We start from the raw sequence: 17,207 nt of genomic DNA, 5'->3' as shown, positions 1-17,207 counted from the left end.
GAGACTTCATATTGACCAATCAGAGACGTCGCGGATTTGAATAGCAGTAATTTGACAAGATTTGGTGGCCTGTATATAATTTCCCATCTTCACAAAATATAGAGCTTCTTTGGGGATTGTGCGTCTCAAAGTGTGCGACTGTCGTCATTAGACTGTGTCAGCGCAGAACAAGGCGGTCCCACAGATGTTCTGAGGTGAGAAAACGTTCAACTGTAGCGCTACCATAATTTTTGTAGCACGAAAAAAAAAATCGGCACCTCTTGACTTCGCTGACCAAAAATTCACAACTTATCCTCCGATTAACTTGTGGTTCATTTTACTCTTAGCGGAAGCAGAGAATTCTAACAGCTTCACGTTCCAAAAGGGACCCAGGCCAAGGCGTAATCCTCCGCTAAACGTTCTCCCTTTGAATGGACATCGGTGAAGTGTTTTTGTTGGCACTGTCAAAGACTGTCAACACGGCCCCCCTCCCCATGCTGAAACAGTAGTGGAGCGCTCCTAATCGCAGAATTACTTTGAATTAGTCGAGTAGTTTAGCCACAGTCCCCATGCTCAAGCACGGGTCCTTTTGAGTTCTACATCGTGGACATTTGCTGGCTCATGCAAAGCTTTTAATCTTCTTACCTTGTACACGTACGTACACAGAACAGAAAATGATCTTCATCAAAAACGCAAGAAGCATGATGATGAATTGGTGTGCAGATAGCTGTGTGGCTTCTTGTGGTAATTTGATGTAATCAAACAGCCCTCCCCTGGCTAATTACCAACCGCAAGTAACAATTATCAGTAAAATTAAAGGTACAAGGAGATAACTATCAATCTAAGACAAAAGGTTTGTGCTCAGATGTGTGTGGGCGAGGAAAGTCACGATTTGGGAAATGGACTACTAGTATCTTCATGTAGGAGATCATGTTACAAGAACATTGTAATAAATATACTACTATCCCAAGAAGTGTTCAGTCAATTTGCATGTGTATAGGAAGCCAGATGAGGTGTGAAGATAATCTAATTGTCCTGGACATATCATTATCACCTCTTGTTCCAGCCCATCCTGAGTTTCCCTGGGTCTCCTATACTATGTCTATAGTATAATAACTTACCCACCCAACCAGGTTCGGTTGATTAGTGCACTCTAAGGGACTGTACGATATTTACCGGTGGGGGAGGGCTGGTGCGTAGGGGGGGGAGGGCCATGGAAAAAATATTTGGCATATGGGGGAGGGCCATGGAAAAAAAATCGGGGCTGGGGGGAGGGCCATGGAAAATTTTCTTTACGAATCCGTCGTACGATCCCTCGAAAAGTGTCCCTCAAAATGCAGGAAATAATGTTCAGAGGGTCAACTATTACACATTTTTCCCGAGCTCTCGCGCCTTCGGCGCTCGACACAAACTTACGGCAAACAAAAATTGAGATGACGGACGGGAAAAAATCAGGCTGACTAGAACATTGATTATTGAAAAATAACAAAAAATGAATACTAAAGCATGAAGGTCTAAACCTAGCATATTTAGCACATTGACCAAGAAACACCGGTTTTTTTACAGCAGGCGACGCCCTGACGCTCAAATCTGGCCTGCTTTGTGCTGTTGTCCTATAAAACGTGATTTGTTTTTACCATTTTACTTAACGTAAATTCCCGACTAAAGTACGCACTTCTTAAACTTTTCAAAATCCCAAAAGTGTCTCGGGCCGTCACCAAAGTCGGGGTGCGTACTTTATTTGAGATTTTCCCCCGACAAATACGTGGACGACCCAGGAATATAGCGGAACACCGGCACGGGGAGCTTGGAACGACATCGATCGTCCATAGCATGTTTATAGATAAGAATATTGACGAGTGGAAATGAAGTTGAACTTCAATAAATGAACATATTTCCTCTGACTATCATCGATATTTACACCAAGTTCCGGTAAAAGAAGAAGTCAAGTCAAGCACACGGTAAGAAAATGTAGGTCACAGGCAAAGATGTCCGGCGCTTTGTCATGCCGACAGGATCGTTCGCCAGCCAGTCGGAGGCGATCTCAGGAGAACCCCGGCCGAGAAAAAAGTAAATACATATACAATATTGTAAGAGGGTTTATGAGTAGTAATATTTGAAATGGTCCGCAAGCCATGAACGTTCTTGATCGTCGTAACATAACATATGAAAACGTAATAGTTGTACCTCGACTGATGGTCACTTCTAATGCACTTCCGGCTTGGGTTGAACTCAGAAAATTCAACAAAGATTATGCCCATGCCGTTACAGTTTAGTTGACAGAAATTGTTATCCATGGTATTTCGTAACAGAAATCTTTTTGAATCTTGATAAATGCCACAGGAAATTATTTTGTAGCGGGTTATACCTGCCACGCACGACGTGAAAATGCGAGCTAGATGTACTTCTACCCGGCTGTTGCAAACTACAATGATAGGGGCGGAGTTATAAGATGTAGTCTTTACTGAAATCTTACCGCCCGGCGGTGGGCGGGTCCAGTCTGTACGCGCCGACAGGCGTGGCGCCTGTGTTCGTGCCGTTGCCCTGACAACGCATGAAGTACTAGACCGGGAAGCAACGTGCACGTACTGAAGTGTGATCGGCGTGAATAAGGGCGTAAATAAAATAAACTTTGAATCATGCTACGCTTGTTCTCTTGTTCACGCCGAACTCTTTCTCCAATGTGCACCTACAACTGAAAAACTGCGAAGAGAGGGTCGTGGCAGCGCTGAGGACTGAGCTTTCCAGAACTTGGGCCCCGAGAAGGAAGTATTTTTTTCCTCTGAACAGACTGTAACGTTACATATAAGTTTTAAGGAGTGCAAATTTATGCATGTTTGAAGTGTATATCCGTTTGATTTTGTGACAAAAACATCTCTCACATTACGAGAAATTATTTGAAACGCCCAGTCAGACATTTCACTCTCTCCTGTTCGGAATCGCAGGTTCCAGTAGCGCTGTTGTTGTTCAACTTGTTGTTTTAGTTTCAGTGTCAAATTTTAAATTTAGTAGCACTTCTACACCCACAGTAGCAGTAAAACCCCGCCCAGTTCTCCGCCTCGATGATTGTTGCTCCCCATGGGTCGATGGGCGGGCGCTATTAAAGAAGTGTTCGGCGCATTTCGTATACTAAAGAACAACAAAGCCTACGTACTTGTGCATCAACATTCAACTACCCCTGTTAGCGAGAAAAGAATTATTGAATTTTTTCACAAATCTTTATTGACTATTGCCTGATCACCAACACTCTCCGGGATCCAAAATTGTACGTTTCGCCGCACTCGTCTTGTCCTTCCATGCGGTGGTGACGTCTTGCAAATCGGCTGCGGCCGGCGGTGAAAACAAGCCCCAACAGGCCAACACGAAACATTTCCCGCTACAATACTGTAACCAGTTACCACACAATCACGTAGTACACGGCCTAAATCTATTTTTAACCAGCTTTTTTCTAGAACGAACTGTCTTTAAGACATACTGTAAGTCTCTTTAGATTCGCGGGGCCTAAAGTTCGCGGTTTCGGGAAAATGGACAATCCGCGGTATTTTTAGATTCGCGATTTCTCCTTGGCTATTTTTCAAAGAAAAATTTGTAAAGTGTATATTTAAAATAATAAAAGGTCGTGTTCCGGCATTTATATCCTAAAACGCGGCGCAAAAATTTGTTTCGTGCACCGCGCGAGGCTGCCGGTGGTATAGCTGACGATCGATCTGACGCACGTGTAAACAATTTTCTTTGTTTGGAAATAAGCGCTAAAACGCTATTTTCCACGTCTACACATCGATACTCTAGTGAAGAAATGCATAATCGAAAGAATCTTTCGGGAAAATATATATTACTAAAAATATTTATGCCGTCTTCGGCGAGATTTTGAACCCGGAAGTATGCAAAGGTCGCCTTCGGTTTTGTAGTGGCCCACGGTAACGTTTCTATCCAGCAAAAAAAAAAAAACGACCCGCAAAGCAGAGCGCAAAAGAGAATCAACTAACATTTCCCAGATACCAGCAGTTATATTTCTAATCAAAATATTTGTAGATATGCCCGATGTGCCCGCAATTTTCAAGCGCCCGGGCGCGCATGGCCGGCGCGCTGCACACAGAGATTTTTGTCCGGCGGTGCACGTTTGACACGGCCAGTGCCGCAGTATCGCGATTTGGTGTCTCATGATATTATAATTTTTTGACATCAGTATAACTTAAAAAAATTTTGGTACTCAACATACGTACATTTGCTAAGAATAAAGTTGATTTGCAGTGATTTGTGTTTGTTGCGTGTGTTTGTGTTTCGCTTACCGTCGTGAATGCATGTGGGGAGGGGGACGCACTTACGCAAAACATATTCGCGGGGAAATAGATTGGCGGTACAAAGGTCCCCGCGAATTCCGCGAATCTAAATATACCGCGGAAATTTGTAGACTTACAGTACATACAGATCCACAGTGCCACCGGCCGTGTGTAGAAGGGGTGCGTACTTTATTTGAGTTTTTCCATTTTACGTTTCAGACGTAATATTTGTCTCCCACCAGCCACAAATCGGGGGTGCGTACTTTAATCAGGATGCGTACTTTATTCGGGAATTTACGGGTAATACCTGTAGGGGGAGGGCCATGGAAAAATTTTTTGAGGTGGGGGGGAGGGCCAAGGAAAAAATTTTGAGATTGGGGGGGAGGGCCATGGAAAAATTTTTTGACCGGACTTCCAGCGCACCAGCCCTCCCCCCCCGGTAAATATCGTACAGTCCCTAAGAATTTGTCACAGTACCCTAGTTTGCCTCAGATAAGTAAGGACAGGCGTAAGGCTATAATCAGAAAGATCGGCTGTCAGAAATATCAGCTGTCAGAAAAAAGGAGCCAAATTATTCTTTATCAACAAAAATTGCCTTTATATACAGCAGCACTGTGCCTATGGACTCTTGCACAAGGCTATCATATTCTGTAGTACTGTTGAAATTTAGATTGGAAGTAAAGGTGACTCTTTACATTGTACAAATTAGCCTCTATTTTCCTGAAATATAGCTAGCCTCCATAGCATACCAAAAACTGGGGGTTTTGGGGGTCTTCAGGGTCTTTGGTAGCTTTTATGTGCTATTTTCTGATTGCATTATAGACAGCATAGCCGACCTGGTTGAATTACCCCCATTTTTTTAACTGGGCTAATCAGAAAACAGCCGAAGACCACCAAACCCCAGTTCTATAAGTATAAGCCTGCTACGGAGGCTAAAATATAGCTAAGTATGTGTAACTGGGGGCACAGCAACAACCTTCCCACAACCTGCCCTCACTGATTATCATGGGAGGCCAAACAGTGTCAGTTACAGTCAATTCATCAGTGGGAGGGGGTCATGCTGGGGCCTGGCTGTCAGCTGGTATGTAATATGCATCACACCAGATTATGATAGCAGTAGGTGGTGTATCCTTGGTTTGTTTAGATAATTTTGTTGGAACTCATAACATAAGTCGGTGTCAGGGTTTGAAATACTGCTGGGTGCATGTGCTGTGCTGTGAATCTAAATGATGATTGACCAAGGAGGTTAAAAAGAGCACCTAGATATTTATTTATGTACACTGTACATATATACTAAAGGTAAAAGTGTACAGCATTTTCTTGACTGTGTAATTTGTTATGCTGACATTCTGCTTTACAGTTTTACAATGTATTTTGTTCATCCACATTTTTTTTGCACATGAATTGTCAGGGCAAGCGTACCTGGGCACCTATTCCCCAAAATGAATTTAATTTTAGCTCTTTTAGTCATATTTTCCCATGTGTGGAGACCAATATTATAGATTTACAATACAAGTTTTTTACAACTTGTGCTTTGCTGACTAACATTAACGTCAAATACCATTCGACTCACGTCTCAAGATCAAGTCATGTTTGTTTGTTTGTTTATTTGTTTTGGCTTTATGCTGTATCACTAGTAAAGAAAGTTGCTGCTTGGAAAAGGTTAACTTGGTTGTGATTTGTGAATGATGATTTTCACCCATCTAGTAGCCCAGTGACCTCTCCCATCCCATTTACCAACCACAGAACACCAGGCTTTGCAACTGCCACAAGGAAGCTGTCTTGTACTAGTGTAAGACAGGAAGTCATGTAATGTGATGTATATCCCCAGGGCTTTTACAATGTCCTTGGCTCAGGTGTTCCATGTAGCTCCAAAAAGCTGACAGCTTGTTAGCTCTGTCAGGCTGCAATACTGACCTGCTAAATGATCAGAAAATATCTGGCAAGACTTGTCCCCTTTCCTTTGTCAGTGTTCAGCTGTCTTAATGACTTATCCTGACCAACAGATGGGGACATGAGTCATATGACAAATGGCACAGTTAGAGGTATCATGCAACCACTATCTGGTCTGTCTTCAGTTGTTCTTTTTCTGTTTTCCCCAGATCCAGTAATCTCGGAGAGGCCGTGTTTGTTCCAAGCCAACAGACAGGCAACACTGTGGTTTTTCTATCAACTGTTTTGTATACAGAGCTGGATTCCAGATAACCAGGTGGGTTTACTGTTGACATAGATGTGGAAAGCAGTGCATCATCAGTTGTAGTACTAGTAGGAAATGATCAACAAGGTGGCAAGATGGTTCTATATTTGGCAAGAAGACTGAAGAAAAAATATACAGCTGGATATAGCTTAGCCCCTGGCCTGTCTATGGGTATAATTGTCCCATCTAGTAGTATATTCAAGTAAAGTCTCATTTGATATACTGCACTGTATTCTTTATGTTTAACTTGCATCTGAAGCCAATCTATTTGGGACCATCTGGCACCATGCTGACAAAATAAAAATGTGTTTCTGTAACATCAGACATAATTGCTCTGTAATATTCATATGCATATCCCCAAGTGTTCTGTCTATAGAGGTATGCTGAACAAACAATCAGTACTGTACATATAAATGTACTTACTTAAATGTCACGTTCAGTGAAAGGGAAGGTACATGCCATACAAAATGTCAACGTTAATTGCATGTGGACAAAGGATGTTCTTGTTTTTCGTCAGCTCTGACAGCTAGCCTTGACTCCAAGACCATTTCCTAGCTTCCACAAAGTGCATTTCACTTAAATCACTTGAAAGTTGTCCCTGTATTGACTTCTTTTTTGCCACTGGGCATTATTTTAAAGCAATTAACGTTTTAGCGCTGATTTTCATGTAGACTGTTGCTGTCATACTATCATAGTTCATTGTGAGTTTTCCACAAATTAATCAAATATTTTACATTGATATTCCTATCTGTAATAGGTATTTTCCTAAAAGTGACATTCATTTTTATTTTCTTCTCATATTTGCATTCTATGTACCAATGTGTATTATACTATACATTCTTTACACTGATTTATAACTAGATAATCAATCTCGAGTCCCCAGTCCCACACAGAAATATCCTTAGAAACCGCCAGCTATGCAGATTGAATTTGTAGATCGAAAGAAGGGCCCCAAGATTTCTTGGAAACAGTCCAGGATTCTAGCTGGTACCTTATTCTAGTCTTCAGGAGAATCAATATCATCATTGTGCACAGTCGATACTGTAATTTCACTTATTTTTGCGGTGGCTTAATTTTGCTTGAGAAGGGAAAAGTTTCCGTGGTGTCCTAAGTTGAAACAGTTCTGTAGTATGATAAATAGAAAACATATATGCATGATGTAATGATTTTACGGTAAGAAGCCACTGCAAAAGTAAAAGCACTTAACATTTTGAGATTTACGGTAACACAACAGTAATTCAAATGTATGGCGACTAATATTTCATGACAAAAGATCGTGGTGATTGTCGTTATTGTATAAAGATGTCACTGGAAGAAAGGCATCAGCAACAAAGCAGTATGTAATTTTATATCCAGGCAGCTTTCTATCAAACAATGCTGACAAAACTTAATATGAATTGAAAGGATTATATTATATTCTGCCAGAGGGTAGGTTTATTTTACATACAATGTAAGAAAAAAACCTTGATCTGCTGTGAACCACGGTCCAGAATGATTGCTGTGACTTTGGATGTCAAAAGGGAGACTTTGAAGTTTGAGTAGTGAGACAAGGTGGTCTAACGTGGCAAGATGGTGTTACAGTTAGGGGTTGTTGGCGACAGAATCTAAAGGTTCCGGGTTCGATTCCCTCAGCAAGCCCCCAATGTTGTAACCTTGCCCATAATATAACATGGTTTCCCTTCATCATTTTTTACATTTTAATGTGAATTTCTTTCCCTCTAGGCTGTACCAAGGCCATCATCCAAATGGCCTTATTATTAATTTTATGCAAGTAGTAAACAGGATATGATGATGAAATTGGGCTGTTTCCTCGTTATATAAGATCGATTGATGTCATGTTGCTATGGAGATTTATGTCTTTACGAAGGTGAATATTTTATGTAACCTGCATTAGAATAGTAAATATTCATAAAGATCTACTACTAGTACTAGTAAGGAGGTAAAAATGGTCAATTAAAGGATCTCAATGCCAAAATTTAGGTTAAGTCAAAATTCCTTGTGGAGTCAATATAGACTAGTAAATAACTATCTTATCATGAAGGAAAATTCATCCGCTGGAAATGGATCATCCGTCGGATTATAATAAGTTAGATAAATCAACTTGTTTATATAACTCAAATTCCTCTCAGCTTATTAGGCAATTTCCTTCCCTACATTTGCCTCAGTAGGCCACACCAATTTAATTTGTTGGTTCTGGGATTCGCCTCTTCGTTTTTTTCTGATTTGCAAGCAAAAAAAAAATTTGATTCTGGTCCTGAATCAACTGAAAAATGCTCATGTTTTGCCCCCCAACAGTTGAGGAAAGTCCTTTTCTTCCTAGTTGTTACAGTTTTCCCATCTATCATTGCAGTGGTTTGATTAAAAGTTCAAAATTCAATGTTTAAATTTTAACCCAGCCTTTTGTGTTGACTTCATGGCCCATTTTGTAGCATTTAAGCCTATAATAGGATGCCTAGACCTGTTTTTATTTTTATTTTTTTTGCCCTGTCGCTTCATATTTTTTCTGAAAAAATCCGAGAACCAACAAATTAAATTGGTGTGGCCTTAGATATAACAAAGCAGTGCAGTGATTTAGTGTTTCTTATGGTTGGTCCTTTGTAATATGATATTCATTTGATCAAAGATCTTTTCACGTCATGATATCTGTATTATATAGTGAATTTTATTATGAAAAGATAATTTTATTTGAAGTCCCTAAGAAATCCAGGTCAAGTGATTTATGTGAGGATGCCATCTGCTCTCCAAGCCAATTATACCTGATTAGATATTGAGCCTTTATACGTTGACATCCTGTCGGCGCTGACAGTCAATCACAAGGCCACACCAGCGCTTTAATTTGTTGTTTCTTGGATTCACCTGTCCATTTTTTGTCTGATTTGCAAAAAAAAGAGTCTGGTTCTGAATCAACTCAAATAAGCTCATATTTTCCCCCCAACAGTTGAGGAAAGTCCTTTTCTTCCAAGTTGTTACAGTTTTTTCCATCTATCAATGCAGTGGTTTGATTAAAAGTTAAATTGTTGAAAATATTAAATTGTGTTGACGTCATGGCTCCTATTGTAGCATCTGGGGCTATAAATTATAATACTGATGCCTAGACCTGTTTTTATTTTATTTTTTTTTGCCCTGTCGCTTCATATTTTTTCTGGAAAAAAATCCGAGAACCAACAAATTAAATTGTTGTGGCCTAAAGGTTCTCTGTTCACCACAGGATGACCATGGACGCATCATGTATGGAGCTGGCGCTGGAAGGGGAGCGGCTCTGCAAGGCGGGAGACTGCCGCGCCGGGGTCTCGTTCTTCGAGTCGGCGGTGCAGGTCGGGACGGAGGACCTGAAAACGCTGAGTGCAATCTACAGCCAGCTGGGAAACGCCTACTTCTACCTGCAGGAGTACGAGAAGGCACTGGAGTACCACAGGCATGATCTAACACTGGCCAGGTGGGACAGAGCAGGGCTGTATTACTTCTGTTCTCTGTCATAAAATAATGTGACAGTCCTACTTGGAAGGTTTTTTCAGTATATGTGTGTCTGTATGTGTGATTCCAGCGTACTTCAAGCAGTGGCTGGATCTTTATGATATTCTGAGTTAATTTCTAAATTTTCATATTGTACATATGATATGGTAAATCAGTGTAAATTGGAGCTCGAAATACTTGGTGCATGTGCAAAATTGGAGCTATGCACACAACTTTTTTTTGTGGGTGCACCAGTGCACCCAAATATTTGCATACGTTTATGTATATGAAGATATCAACTGTATATACAGCATATTCTTGACATCTCGGTGTCAGAAAAATCTTTGTTGTTTAAGATTATTCTATATGGTCCCCCGAAAACATTTTTTGTGCACCCAATTTTTTTAGGTTAGGTGTACCAGTGCACCTATTCCCAAAAATGGATTTCGAACCCTTTAAATAAATAAATAGATTGAGAGAAAAAGATTTTACTACAAATCTGTTGAAGAGCTGTTTTTGTAACGTCCAAGCCTGTCCTAGTGACCCTGCCAGCTGAGATGAAGACAGATTGTGAGAATTGCCCCAGTTTACCCAAAAAGGCTCCAGCCATGTACACAACAGACGCTGTATTTATTTAATCTGCCAGCACATAGGGGGACTGCAAATATTAGAACATGCCTGCACCTGTATTCATGGACAGCACTGCAGCAGCTGAAGTAGAGGTTTCATCCTCTTCAAAGCTTTAAACTCCAGTTAGTCTAACAAACAACAGGGTTAGAAATGCAGAAATGTCTGAAAAGTAGGGAAGCAATACAGGTTAGGCAGCACTGTCAGGCATATGAAATTATGTACGTTGAGTGATTCTAAAACTACCATTCTGCTAATTTCTTTTTCTTGAAGCTGTTGTAGAATGAGATGATACAGTTTCAATCTCTTATCGTTATGCTTTATAATCATTTTGAACCAAAGAAAACATAGGGATAGTTTTCCTAGGCTTCAATATGTGATGTTTGGTATGCTGTCTTATTTAACCAGCTGCAAACACATTGTTGGCATTCTCCTTTATCTCTGACAACGATAAATACAAAATTTTGCGGTTCCCAAGTTTTTTGAAGATGCATGTATGCTTTGCTGTCCAAAACCTCAGCACTGTATTGAGGACTACTTGATTGCAAGCAATATTTGATTGCTTTGTTGTGCTCTGGTGAACGGCTACAGAGATATGTGAGTGACTGCAAGAGGTGTGTTTGGTATGTGTACCTGTCAAACCAGCCAACCACACAAATATTCTGTAATTACAATGAAAGTAAAAGTGACAGATACAAATGTGGAAACTGAAAAGGGTTTGACTGTTGATGTGGCCAGAGTGCGAGACTCCAGGCGATGACGGTGGCTGATGAATTGTTGTTATCTATAGATAATCAATGGCTAAGTCAACTGTCAACAACAACTATAAACCATTTAACATGGAGCCTCAGGTGCAACGGGTTACCAGGCATGTCAAGGTGTTCTTGTCTTGTACATGTAGTTGAAAAAATTCATTATTACCTTCGCCAAGAAGGCTATGTTTTCGTTGGTGTTTGTGTGTCTGTGTGTGTGTGTGTGTGTGTGTGTGTGTGTGTGTTAACAAGATAACTTGAGAAGGCTAAAATAGATTGTCTTGATATTTGGTAGGTGAGTAGGTCTTCATATGACCTCGAAATGATTAGATTTGGGGCCCCCTGGCAGCTCGTTATGGTACTGCAGCTGAACTTCCGGTTTTGATATCTCATAATCTGGACAACCTAGTTAAGATATTTGATGGGTGTTTGGTCAATGTTGTATCAGAATAACGTGTTTTTTCATGATTGTTTTCCAACATAGCTATGTGGAAACTACACAGGTATATATAGTATGTAACTATATATCCTTATGCTAGCACAACCTAACGTGCAGGTGGTGTGCTCAGTGAAAATATTGCCTCCTTAAAATCCTACTTTCCCTCTCTCCGTGCAGAACCCTGAGTGACAGGCTTGGAGAAGCGAAGGCCAGCGGTAACCTAGGCAACACGCTGAAGGTGCTAGGCAAATTTGATGAGGCTATTGTCTGCTGTCAGAGGCACCTGGACATCTCCAGGGAACTGGCTGACAAGGTGAGACACAGGAATCAATACAGTAGAGTGCTGTAGTCTGGGGCTGGGCTGTGGCACTCTCTACCATACAGCTTCAACCAGGCCTAGAAAAAATATATTATTGTGTTTCTTGTTTCAGTCCTGAAAAAATTCAGTGTCAGTTGGTAGGTTTTTTTTTTACTTCTTTTTTAGACTAGGCAATCTCTAGTGATCCAACATACAGTTTAACAGAGTAAAACTTGCATGAGGACACTTATATTTTCTTGGAAACTAATTGCACAATATTTCATCACTCAGGTGTCACAAGGAGATAGAAAAGGTCAATCAGCTTGAAAAATTTATGTCCCTTGCAGGGGTGAACACAAAAAAAGGATCTCTGGTGAAATTACTAAGCCGAAACTGGTTGACACCCATGTATCATTGTGTAACAAATCTTTCTCAAACTTTTTCTTCCTTGCTGTATCTTCAGGTTGGTGAGGCGAGAGCTCTGTACAACCTGGGCAACGTTTACCACGCCAAGGGGAAGCACGCTGGAAGGAACAGCCAGCATGACCCAGGGGATTTCCCCGAGGATGTCAAGGCTTCGCTTCAGAAAGCCACCGAGTTTTACGAGTGAGCCGCCTGCGTGTTATATTAGTCCTGAAGTCTTGTTATGGTGTGCTAAATCCACTACATCCCTCTGGTATGGTAATCTGAGTCATTTGTTCTGGGGATTTTGCCAAGACCTGGTTGGCAAACAGTTTTTGGAAGGTGAAGGTAGCTGTGTGTTAAAACTAAGCATGACAAGCAGTCCAGAAGTGATCCATCTACGACAGAAATACATGTACTGTAACTCAGTTTATGTTAACAGTAGAAAAAGTTTGTGGTCTGAGAAAAATTGAGGTGATTACAGAACTATATGTTCACAGTGAAAGTCAGAGAATTACGTGTTATATGATGCATTCGTGGTACAGAAGTGACCGCGAAAACCTTGAACATAAGAGAACTGCCAAAAAATCAGAAATTACAGTACTAGATTAGTGGGATTTCCACCAAGAAAGTGGAACAACTTTACTACCTGTCCAGTACTGCATCATACCTATCTTACACTTTTACAGTATCAATAATACTATCATACCTATTTTCAAAAAAGACAGAATGATAAAAGTTCTGACTTGAATTGTTACGAATGATAGACAATGACTTTGTGTTCCAGAGCCAACCTGACCATTGTGAAGGAGCTGGGGGATCGAGCGGCGCAGGGCAGGGCGTGTGGCAACCTGGGTAACACCCACTACCTGCTGGGTAACTTCAGCCGTGCCATCATGTTCCACGAGGAGGTAGGGGTCAATGTTGTGGCCAAGTACACCGCAGCGTGTGGGTCATTATTAATTCAGATCCATTAGGCATTACTGTAGAGACTTAGCTACCTCGCCATTGTATAAGGCTAATGATCTTCCTACAGTTTGAGTCTGCGGTTGGTGTCTGTAAGTATAAGTGCATTTGTAATCTGTAGTCAGATGGCATTAAGAAAGATTTTAAAAGACTGAGGTGTGAGCCTGTGCTAAGGAAGTAATTTTGCTAAAGTTTCAGGTTTTTAGTCCTTGTTGTAGCTCTTCGTTTCTGATAATCATTTATTTTACATATTGACTGGAGAAATGTTAGACGATGCAGGTAAGCCGAGGTACGGGAGGTGGAGAGTTTCCCGTGCGGGAACTGTGCCATGTATGAGGCACAGTTCCCGCACGGGAAACTCTCCACGGGGAGGCACGGACTCCCGTCCGGGAGACTCACCACTCTGGAGCGACAGTGCGCGCCGATGTGTTTTCATTGCTTAGCTCCCAAATGGCAAGCACGGGAACGTCACCATTTCGGGCCAACATTACGTAACGGGAACGTCACCATTTCGGTACGACATCGCGCGATCGGGAACGTCACCATTTTGGGTCAACATCGCGCGATCGGGAACGTCACCATTTTGGGTCAACATCGCGCGATCGGGAACGTCACCATTTTGGGTCAAATCTCAAACTTCACACCGGTATCAAAAAAGACGAATTTATGAAGCCACAAACGCACATTTTCTGCGAGATTAATGTATGGGTACCTTTTCCCTTTTGAGTAAATGCCATGCATTCATGGGTATTTACGGTAGAAAACGAACTTTCGAAGATATCTTATTATGGATGTAATGTTCCAAAATCTAAGAACGTCGAAACAAACAACATAGTACTGTCAAAGCAAGGATGAAAGCTCCTTGGTCAAAGCAATCACGATAATAATTTGTATATTCCAACAACTCACTGATTTTGCTTTCAGGAAGAGGGACTATGATAAGGAGAATCGGGAAGCATATCTATGTGACTGCCCGGGCCTGGATACTAATGCTGTAAACAACGCAGCATTTTTTTAAATACCGAGAATGAAATAAAATAACAAGATACCTGTGGGCATTGAAGGCTAGATATGGATCTTCAATCTCCAAATCTTGTGGCGTTGGCTACTTCATCTGTGTCCTCTATCGGTCAACACTGACTTTATAGTGAAACAACACTCGCTTCTCGCTCCCGACGTTGCGACACGCCGCCGGTGGCCATAAACCCACGCTACTACTAATTAATATTCATTAGGTCAAAGGTCATGGTATTGTTTAATGTCAAGGTCGGAGAACACAGTATTAATGGGCGTGGGTATAGAAAGTAGTGCGGACAGAACTCTTGAATCGAGCAAGGACATTCTTCTGTGATGAAAGCTCCTTGAATCAAGCGACTTATGTGAGCGGGTAGCTAGGGGTAAACGGCGCTGTGTTGTATAGAAATGCATCGGCTTGTACACTGTATGATTTGATACGGTGTACAAGATACATACTGTGAATATTTCCCTGTTCGTGTATAAATGCGCCGCATTACGCAACTGCATTCCAGGGTGAGCCGGCTGCAGTTCCATTGACAGCCACAGGTGGTCAAATAAAAGAGGTCGTCACGATGTTAAAAACATAACTTTTTTGTTTTCAATTATTCTGTAGATTATTGACCATATATTTCAAAATACGTAGTTGGCCGTGTTTCTGGGGTGCTTAACTATAGAAATCCCCATGGGGCGAAAACTGTGTTCTGTCCATTCAAAGGTGATGCGACAGTTTGCGTAGTACTAGTATTGCCATTTTGGAATTCACTTGGAAACGGATACGTTAACTTAGCATTATGTTATTGTGATTAAACGTGATAATGTGTGCAATATCCTTGAGCCGTAGTTCTCTGTATTTTTTAAATGTTGACGAGTTTTGCAGACTTTCACCAAGGAGGTAGCTCCTTGCTTCCACTGTGACATATTTGCGGCGGCAGAGGCGCAGTGTCTGGTGTTCTGTATATTTGAGACGGACGCCCTTTTCCTGGGATTTGGATTTAGATCCTTTCTATCTCCAAAATACTGCTCATCGATAGGAACAGTGGCGTATATTTACTAATCCAAGCTACACCGTCATGCTCTGCGTTTCAGGAAACGTGACGAAGATGTTGATACTGATGGCAATAGGATATGAATCGAGATAATGTTTGAATTTTGTATGACCTTGTATGCATTTATATTGTATAGAAAAAGTGTAAAAATATTTTTTCAGGGTTAAAATTTACAGTGTCTACCCCAATGCATTGAAGAGGCAACTAACAATATTATATGCCCAAAATTCTATGGGAAGTCGGCTGGAAATCTTTGTTCATCGATACGATATTTTCGACATACTTCTCTTAGCGGAATCGTATCACTCCGGCCTTCGGGTGTCCGCCGGCTCAAGAAATCGTATAGAAACTGTAAATCCGGTCCAAAAGAACGAGTGTGCTTCGCAATGCATGGCGGTATAGCATCAGTTGTTTCGGCAGAACAATAGAAGGTCAACGGCGGCCATGTTTATTCCGGTATAACAACATATAACATCACTACATATCTACGAGTGCAACCATTTAAACATAAATACAAATGTGTAATTATGCAGGTTCTATTAAGCATGTGTTGAAGCCACGAAGAAATCGCTATAATCTCCAACTTGACACTGCATCCGGTGTTGTGTTATTGGCGGGGAAACCTGGCGTCCCACCGCCGCAAATCTTTCGGCTCGTAAGTCTGTAAAATTCATCAAAATTGAACTGAAAAAAAGTACTACTGAACACGGATATAACACCAACTAATAGTAGTATCATGTGTAATCACTAAGAGTAGCATACTCAGTAATTTTATCTTAGATTGAACATAACTTGTCTGAAAGTTGTGATGGACTACTAGTAACGTTATTAGTTGGTAACTGTTACTTTTAAAATCGGATGTTAGTAACGTTAAACTAATGAGGAACATGAACGTTGTGACAAAAAGGGAATCAACGCCACATATAAGTCAAAAGTGGAACAAAACTGAACAAAAGCAAACGTTATAACTGGAAACCAAACGTAAAATGAAAAAAAAACGGAGTAAAAAATTATTCGGCGAACTGGTTTACCCAGCACGGTCTTAACCTTGATCCTGACGATTTGAATCTGAAAGAAAAACAAGAAGTACAAGTTTTTGTCTTACACCACCTAAATTTGAAATAGAAATCAAAGCTGTCTGATTTCGTTCACCAAAGTCGTATAGACTACAACACAACTGTAACACTCGGGTCTCGAGCCAATCTGATATACTATAATGCATGACAGAATAGCGTCTTTTTGTTTATGGTCGCCATCTTTTCATGCACATGATATACTAGTAGCAGCATGGAGGTAGAAAAAGAGACTACCTCCATGGTAGTAGTAAGCGTCCCGGCCGGACGAGTATGAAAATATAGCTGTTGATACATCATTGCGTTGTAAACAGGTTGGGCCTGGACACGTTGTGAGGACGCATGATTTGTATTTACTGTTCAGGAGCCAAGACTAAACTTACGGTCAGTTATCGGTACAAAAAAATTGTTATTCCAAAAAATTGTTATTCCAACGAGGCTATATATAACGTCATTGCAAAAGGAAATCAGCGCTACAGAACAAAGTACAAGTCAGAAAACTAACAAAACTCGAAACACAAACGGTATAATTAAAATACTTAACCCCTAGCCTTGCTTTTTTTTTTGCTACAGCCGTAATACTCAGATCTCCCGCCTAGCGGATATAATGCATGACGGGATAGCGTCGTTTTGTTTATGGCCGCCATATTTTTCTACCCCGGTACTAGTACTAGCGTC

At 41.0% G+C, this 17,207-nt stretch overlaps 1 protein-coding gene across 2 annotated transcripts in view; it reads left to right on the top strand.

The window, feature by feature from the left end:
* Positions 1–19: 19 nt before the first annotated feature.
* Positions 20–17,207, top strand: part of LOC109465998 (G-protein-signaling modulator 2-like) — a 41,449-nt gene continuing 24,261 nt past the window's right edge. For both annotated transcript variants that reach the window (XM_019763506.1, XM_019763505.1), the window contains exons 1-6: positions 20–194; positions 6,362–6,468; positions 9,665–9,892; positions 11,905–12,040; positions 12,489–12,631; positions 13,215–13,338. In XM_019763506.1, the coding sequence (XP_019619065.1) occupies positions 9,666–9,892; positions 11,905–12,040; positions 12,489–12,631; positions 13,215–13,338 (630 nt within the window). In that variant the 5' untranslated portion in view covers positions 20–194; positions 6,362–6,468; position 9,665. The remainder of the gene's footprint in view (positions 195–6,361; positions 6,469–9,664; positions 9,893–11,904; positions 12,041–12,488; positions 12,632–13,214; positions 13,339–17,207) is intronic.

This window comes from Branchiostoma belcheri, unplaced genomic scaffold, assembly GCF_001625305.1.
Source record: "Branchiostoma belcheri isolate BF01 breed outbred unplaced genomic scaffold, Haploidv18h27 scaffold16, whole genome shotgun sequence".
In the NCBI taxonomy this organism is placed as follows: domain Eukaryota; kingdom Metazoa; phylum Chordata; class Leptocardii; order Amphioxiformes; family Branchiostomatidae; genus Branchiostoma; species Branchiostoma belcheri.
This window is presented reverse-complemented; position numbering and strand designations above follow the sequence as displayed.